General features: G+C 49.1%; 1 protein-coding gene across 1 annotated transcript; it reads right to left on the bottom strand.

Annotated features, from left to right (window-relative positions):
• Positions 1-5,026: 5,026 nt before the first annotated feature.
• On the bottom strand, positions 5,027-6,253 carry LOC135828752 (apical junction molecule-like). Its single transcript, XM_065341174.1, has one exon. The coding sequence runs from the start codon at positions 6,251-6,253 to the stop codon at positions 5,027-5,029; it is 1,227 nt and encodes a 408-aa protein (XP_065197246.1).
• Between the last annotated feature and the right edge of the window lie 3,046 nt (positions 6,254-9,299).

A 9,299-nucleotide genomic window follows, 5' to 3' on the forward strand; every position in this document is an offset into this window, starting at 1 on the left:
GCCTCCTTGTATTTCTTAAGCGGAATGATATCTCTACCTATCTCATTTCGCAGGTGGCGAGCTGGCTCCCATGTGGAATCTTCATAACCCTTCCATAGGACCAGGTACTGTAACCTGCCCTTACGGGTCCTCCTGTGATCCAATATCTTGTCCACGACGTAGCGCACATTTCCACGAAGATCCGGGATGCCAGGCGGTCTGGGTTCGTCAAGATCTTGGTCGTTCCGTTTTTCGTCTTCCCGTTCATTGCTGTTCGGCTGTCCGGAATCGCTCTCCTTTGCATCCCGCATTTCGACATCACACTTCTGGCCATACTGATCTTCAGAGTCCCCACGTGGCTGGTTTTCGGCTTTGGAGTCCGTCTTTTGGGTGTACTGATTTTGGTCCCCCCGCTCTTGCTCGTTCCACTCTCGGTCCTCCTGCTCTTGGGCGTCCGTATTTTCGACATCCTGCTCTGTGGTGCCCCACACTTCGTTATCCCTCTCTTCAACATCCGGCTGCACGTCATTCCGTTTTCCCATGCATGACATCTTCATACAGTATGTCGTCGTTCTTCGTAGTCAAAGTACGAAAAAAGGAACAGAACAAAAGTCCACTTAGCAATCTTCTCTACTGGCACATCATGTTCTTACAATGCGAAAAGTTCAACTAATAAAGGGCCTAGATTCATCGTGGTGTAAGATGGATAGCACCAAGTGTAGCGCGGGAACGTTGTCACCCTGGAGCATACAGGCATTTGTGAGGAGGCGCACCTCTCCAGCAAGTACATGTGATGCGCAGCGGTGGTGGGGGGGGGGGGGGGCGGTCATACATCTAGTGCTATTGTCCAATATGAATTTAGAAGTTGCGACTTCGGCGGTATTAGTCATGAAGTTGGTTGGTCAAACGATGAACACACGCATTTTGCTGAACTTGACGCGTCTGTTCCTCGTCAATACTGGCCAAGTCGCAACTTCTAAGTTCGCGTAGTTGTCTCTCACGCGGGCGTGCGACTAGGTGTTAGAGGTGACAGCGTTGTGAATAGCTACTGGCTCTCAACGTCTGTTTAGCATCAGCGACGGTGACTCAAGCTGTTATCTGGAACTTCAAGAGGTGTTTACCGCGCTGGAAACAAAGGTTCTCCGTAAGTTTGTATCCCTAGTGATGGTTTGGCCTGGAGAGCAATATATGGGCCACAACCAGCTAAAACATGTCTTAGGGTGAAAAATTTCAAATTTTGTTTTCCTCCAGAAAACAGTTCTTGGGACCTTACTTGACCTCTTGAAGGTGATACAGGGCAGAAAAGTAGTCTACAAGTGCCCCAAACACCGCTTTCAAAATATGAACTTTGAAATAGGAAATGACAGTTTTCGCACAGTCTGACACAAAGAGACAAACTAGTACTTAGTGGCTTTTGTGGCGGAGCACAATACAACGGAACTAAAGATGTTGACACCGACTTGAGCATGTCAACGACATCAGTTCAAAGGCATGGCCCAAGTTCTTCCTGGAAAGCAACACCATGCGCTGGGCGGCGTTGCACTTGCATACTCTTTCGATTCTGGCAGTGACGATCGTCGCCTGCGTTTCCGAGACTGCGTCAGACGCCTCATGAGAGCTGAACGCAAATAACGTCGTAAGGCAGCCGGTTCGCCGCCTAAATGATTATGTACTAGCCCACAACTTGTGCCTCTTCGCTACTGGAGACGACGGGGTCGATTCAGCTTCGCTGTCGACATAAAAATCAATGAGATCCCAACAAATTGTCAGCGTCGCTCTGCAGACCCGCCGCCACGGACTTGCAGACACCTGAACAAACCTGGGCCATGCACAGCGATCGTCTGGCCGTGCGAGCTGCTCTAGTATCACTAGATGCGGACATTGTCAGTCTTTGCTCGCCAGCTACTTGAAGTAGAACGCCAAACAAGTGTTTGAACAAAATTTGAGAAGATGATCGCCACATCATGAATCATTTGAATGAAGTGCAGAGTGAACGCGCTCCAAAAAAACATTTTTTTCATTTCGTCATTTCCCAACTTTTTTTACGAAACCCCAAAGACATGTTTTAGCTGATCGCGGCCCATATAGCAAGTGGTGATTTTCAGGCACGATTTCCTCAGCCTACTCCAGCTAACCTGATGAGAGGTGAATTCCCCGAAACAAAGTGCATTGAGGAGGGAGTAGCTTTCTTGGAGGTTTGTCGAGTAGAAGGTACGACGTGCTTCTCGTGTACTCCGAAAGGCAGTCGTGAGTCTGTTTAAAAGTGCCTTAATGAAAAGTGACAATTACTAATGTCCGAGCATATTAGGTGTAAAGCCAAAAAAAGAACCCCCTCCCACACACACACGAGCAGATGGTCACACATGCACGTACACAGGCGAACGTGCATATAATTTTACATGGCGACTTGTGGGAGATGAAGCAGAATGGAACGACACACAATAATGCAAGTGCATAGAGAGTCGGGTGACAGGACGCAGAAAGTACAAGGAGCACGTACGTACACACTGACAACAAAAGGAAACAATTGAGGGGTGTGATAGATATGTAAAGAAGGCACGCAACATTGTTGGAGATTCATATAATTATGAGTACAATCATGTACATGGCATATCAATCACGTCTGTGTCTAGGTCAGTGATTAATTGACATGTAAAAATGATTGTTGCACAGAACGGGTACAAGTGTGAACGTACAAATTTGACCTCATGAGTGACCCAAGCTGCCCTTGTACCACACACACACACACACACACACACCACACACACACACACACACACACCACACACACACCACACACACACCACACACACACCACACACACACCACACACACACCACACACACACCACACACACACCACACACACACCACACACACACCACACACACACCACACACACACCACACACACACACACACACACACACACACACACACACACACACACACACACACACACACACACACACACACACACACACACACACACACACACACACACACACACACACACACACACACACACACACACACACACACACACACACACACACACACACACACACACACACACACACACACACACACACACACACACACACACACACACACACACACACACACACACACACACACACACACACACACACACACACACACACACACACACACACACACACACACACACACACACACACACACACACACACACACACACACACACACACACACACACACACACACACACACACACACACACACACACACACACACACACACACACACACACACACACACACACACACACACACACACACACACACACACACACACACACACACACACACACACACACACACACACACACACACACACACACACACACACACACACACACACACACACACACACACACACACACACACACACACACACACACACACACACACACACACACACACACACACACACACACACACACACACACACACACACACACACACACACACACACACACACACACACACACACACACACACACACACACACACACACACACACACACACACACACACACACACACACACACACACACACACACACACACACACACACACACACACACACACACACACACACACACACACACACACACACACACACACACACACACACACACACACACACACACACACACACACACACACACACACACACACACACACACACACACACACACACACACACACACACACACACACACACACACACACACACACACACACACACACACACACACACACACACACACACACACACACACACACACACACACACACACACACACACACACACACACACACACACACACACACACACACACACACACACACACACACACACACACACACACACACACACACACACACACACACACACACACACACACACACACACACACACACACACACACACACACACACACACACACACACACACACACACACACACACACACACACACACACACACACACACACACACACACACACACACACACACACACACACACACACACACACACACACACACACACACACACACACACACACACACACACACACACACACACACACACACACACACACACACACACACACACACACACACACACACACACACACACACACACACACACACACACACACACACACACACACACACACACACACACACACACACACACACACACACACACACACACACACACACACACACACACACACACACACACACACACACACACACACACACACACACACACACACACACACACACACACACACACACACACACACACACACACACACACACACACACACACACACACACACACACACACACACACACACACACACACACACACACACACACACACACACACACACACACACACACACACACACACACACACACACACACACACACACACACACACACACACACACACACACACACACACACACACACACACACACACACACACACACACACACACACACACACACACACACACACACACACACACACACACACACACACACACACACACACACACACACACACACACACACACACACACACACACAGGCTACGCTGCACACTTGAGCCTAGCGCCGTCTTACTCATGAAGTAAAAAAATAAATTAAAAAATCAGATTTCTCTGGCAAGAGCTGTGCCTCCCAATTATACTACACTGGCTAACTTCAATTTTGATCTTGCACGCCAAAGAGCATAGAGTAAACTCAACTATTCTTTTTCTCATCTCAAAGACAGGTTTTCTCGTCTTTACTCTCGTTATTCTGCTATACCATGGCTGGTTATAATCGCCCACATTGTACTTTCATCGGTCGAAGTAACATGATTATGCGTAATAAAACAAAATTCCGGTAAATTCGTATTCCGGGCCAAAAACAGTTCAATGTTCTTGTTGGTCAGTATCCGAGCATGGCCGTATTTCGGACTCCCATTCTTCCGACTCTTGCACTTATCGCTGTCCAGTGTTCAACTCCCGCTCTCCGGTATTCAACTGCTGCTGTTGAGCGCCCTCCTGTTGGACGTCCCGCTCTCTCATGTGATCACGAGGTTGGGCGTCCCGCTCCCTCTGTCGGGCGTCCCGCTCCCTCCTTCGGGGGTCCCGCTCCCTCTGTTGAACGTCCTGCTTCCTCATATGATCGCGAGGTTGGGTGTCCCGCTCCCTCTGTCGGGCGTGCCGCTTCCTCTTTCGGGCATTCCGCTCCCTCTGTCGGGCGTCCCGCTCCCTCTGTTGGACGTCCTGCTCACTCTGTTGCGCGTTCAGCTCCCACTGTCGGGCGCACCGGTCCCGCACTATCCTGTACAACTCCAACTGTCGGGTGTTCGACTCCGGATTTTCTGCATGCTGTTCTTGAGTATCAGACTGTGGCTGTTCTTTGGCGTTGCGTTCGTTGAACTGCTTTCGGTATAGCTTCACTCGGGCATGCCAGTGTCTGGAGGGCCTCTCTGGGGCATGAGACACTCGGTAGAGCCACTCTTTGGCGAGCCACTTTTGGGCGAGCCGCTCTTGTGCGAGCCGCTCTTGTGCGAGCCGCTCTTGGGCGAGCCGCTCTTCTGCGAGCCACTCTTCATTTCCGAGGCACTCATAGTCATTGATAAGCTGCAGTACTAGGGCCTGCTGCTGTATGAGTCGATGTTGCTCGCGCCGCTCTTGGGGCACTTCTTCAAACGGCAATTTGGCAAGCCGTTCTAGAGCGAGCAGGTTTTGGGCATGCCGCTTTCTGGAGCGCCGCCCTTTGGCCAACTGCTCTGGGGCGAGCAGATTTCGTTCGAGCTTCTGTAGCCGCACTTCCTCAAAACGCTCTTGGAAATCAAAGGGTACCCTATGCGTGGATTGGGGGGCTTTCTCTTGTTTGTGTCTGTCTTGGGTGTTAGACTCCAGGTATGGCCCTTTTTCCGCGACAGGAACTATGGCATCCTTGTCTTGCGTATCCCGCTCTTGGACATGCCGCTCTTGGGTGTTCAGCCATTGGGCGCACTGCTCTTGAATGTGATGCTCTTTGTCGTGCTGGTCTTTCGGAGCCAAGCATGGCTGCTTTTCGGCTTTGGTTTCCCGCTTTTCGGCGCTCTGATCTTGGTCGTCCTGCTCCTCGGCGTCCACGTTTTGGGAATCCCGCTCTTTTGGGTCCTGCTCTTCAACATCCCGCTCTTCCGCATCCCGTTCTTCGATACACGACATCTCTTTACAGAATCAAACAGTTATCCGTAAGGAAAAATGTCTCTGAAAGAGTTTATGACTAGGTAATTAATTTTCAGTAGACAGTGTTCTTACAATGTGAAACCTTTGAACTAATAAAGCAGTTTGATTCATTGTAATGTGGGATGGGTAGCGCGAGTGACACTGTAAGCGCCGAGCGAAACGGCATAAATGTGCTCACCCGGGTGTGGCGTTGCACCGGGGGGTAGATGGGGGGACCGCAAAACATTTAGAGCTCAAGTTTAAGGTCTTGAGATTTGGCAGCCAACACTTGGTGTCAAGGCGATATTTTGACATAAGCTACGACCTCTTGTTCACAGATGTTGCCTTGTCAACGTTAACCGTTGCTAATGTTTGAGTTACTCTGCTAGTCACAGATCTCACGTGTTAGTGACACTGGAGGAATGTCGCGCCCTGCTGAGGACTGCCCAGTGAATAGTGTCAAGAATTTTAAAATCTCCCAGCGCTTCTGGATATGGTTGATAAATATGGTGGTAAAGACACACCTGGCAATATGGCGGTAAACACAGGCCTGCCCACACACGCTCTCTAGGCTGCAAAGTTCTGGCACAGAGCTCTCCTTCTCATATTAATCAACCATAAGTACAGCTGCAGTGGTGTCTTCAATTTCATTCTCCCGAGTCAAGCTCCGTATGAAGACATCCAAGAAGAAGATTGCCTGATGAGTCCAGCGGGCACGAAACGTACGTCGCAATCGAGCTATGTCGTTGCTGTGTCATCATCTATGTGCCATGCGCTACTTGATGTACCAGCCTGCTATGCCGGATACCGCCAGCCATGCATCGACCAGGCGCCAGGCGCGAACTGATGGTGGTGGTGGTGAGAAGGAGAGCTCTGTGCCAGAACTTTGCAGCCTAGAGAGCGTGTGTGGGCAGGCGTGTGTTTACCGCCACATTGCCAGGTGTGTCTATACCACCATATTTATCAACCATAAGTACAGCTGCAGTGGTGTCTTCAATTTCATTCTCCGGAGTCAAGCTCCGTATGAAGACATCCAAGAAGAAGATTGCCTGATGAGTCCAGCGGGGACGAAACGTACGTCGCAATCGAGCTATGTCGTTGCTGTGTCATCATCTATGTGCCATGCGCTACTTGATGTACCAGCCTGCTATGCCGGATACCGCCAGCCATGCATCGACCAGGCGCCAGGCGCGAACTGATGGTGGTGGTGGTGAGAAGGAGAGCTCTGTGCCAGAACTTTGCAGCCTAGAGAGCCAGTGTGGGCAGGCGTGTGTTTACCGTCATATTGCGAGGTGTGTCTTTACCACCATATTTATCAACCATAAGTACAGCTGCAGTGGTGTCTTCAATTTCATGCTTCTGGATATGATGGGATAAATTCTTGGTTATATTCCGGGTTAGGGGGAAACAAATCGGCACACGAAGGACAGAAGCCAAAATTCTACTAGGCTTTGCGCACCCTACCAGTTCAAGTCGAATGCAATGGTGATAAATACGGCAGCGAGTAAGTCATTATAACCGGAACTTGGGCGATCAGAGTAGTCAAATACCAGCACTAGTGGCGAAAACTACTAATCAACTAAGGAGTCACGTCTCGGCCGGTAATGATGGTTTTAGTGCTAGAGGTGTCCTGCTGAATTTCGTGATTTCTAGCTAGGTATTTTTGCTACTTGAATATTCGTCTGGTATGCCATAAAACGTGGACCAAACTGACCGATTTCTGTCAATTCTCATTCCGTGCAAATGAACGGTATAATGGTATGGATGGTCAGTTTCGGGATCAGAATCTGAGCTTGCCCTTTCTACCTCCTCCTGCATTCCGGCATCTCGCTCTTGGGCGTCCAGCTTTTGGGCGTCCAACTCTTGAATGTGATGCACTTTACTCTGCTCCTCTTGAGAATCATGGCATAGCCATAACAGGTCGGCTTTGGAGACCTGCCCCTGGCCCGCTCCAGCTGTGGAATTTTCCATCTCTGCTCTTGGTGTTCCTTCTCTCGCTCTTGGATATCCCGCTGTAGGATATCCCACTTCCGTTGTTGGACCTCCTGCTCCCGCTGTTGAATATTTATTTATTTCACCTTCCCGTGGCGAGAGCATATAGGCCAACATGGAGGGAAGGGGGCGGTAGCCAGCCATGGTAGTAAACAAAAACAAAGTAAAATAAATAAATATTACACATTACTGGAGGCAAAGAGAAACAAATCTGGATGAAGAATTAGCAGTTATTGGAACACGAGCTTCATGTTGGCCTTGAAATCCTTTAGCGTACAAGACGATTTTACTGATAGAGGCAGGGCCAGCCAGAGAGAATAGGCAGCGAAAAACGGAGATCTGGTATAGGCTAATGTTCGGGCTTAAGGTAAAGTGCAGGGATTGCGCGTAGGACTAGTGGGAAGAAACCAGTTATATTTACGCAAGTGTGGTGGAGCTTTGTCAAGACGAATAGAATGAACAACAATACACAGTTTTCGATCCACTTGACTAAAGATAGGGAAGGTGTTAAACATATCATACAGCTCGGCAGAAGGAAAGTATGGTGGTTTGCGGAAAAGGACTTTGAGTATCCTCTTATTGTGGACTACCAGGGTAATCATTAACGATTCACTTAGTAGGGATGACCAGGCGGTCGAGCAATAGAGAAAAATGGGGAGAATATAGCAATGATGAAAAAGGGGAATGCATTCAAGCGGTAGGTGGGAGCAGTGAGACACGAGGTAGCCAACAGCTTTATTGACTTTGCTACAGATATAGTTGACATGTCTACTAAACGATAAGTCTGAGTCAATGACCAAACCAAGATGCTTGTGTTGTTTTACCACTATGAGGTCTGTGAGGGATCCGGGAAGAGTGAATCCATAGGTTGGCTCTGAGTTCGGCAGGAATAATAGCTCAGTCTTGGCGATATTAGGGGTTAGTCTCCAGGTAGTCATCCACTGAGGGACTTCGTTGATACCGCGCTGGAGACTGTCTCGCAGCCTGTCTAGACACTCATTGAACCGTAGCAGTGCAGTATAGTCAGCAAATAAGGACAGACCTTCAATATGAC

Source organism: Sycon ciliatum, chromosome 12, assembly GCF_964019385.1.
Source record: "Sycon ciliatum chromosome 12, ocSycCili1.1, whole genome shotgun sequence".
NCBI lineage: Eukaryota > Metazoa > Porifera > Calcarea > Leucosolenida > Sycettidae > Sycon > Sycon ciliatum.

What these genes read in the sequence shown, in the direction of transcription:
- LOC135828752 (XM_065341174.1), bottom strand. Translation starts at nt 6,253, where the DNA reads ATGTCGTGTATCGAAGAACGGGATGCGGAAGAGCGGGATGTTGAAGAG.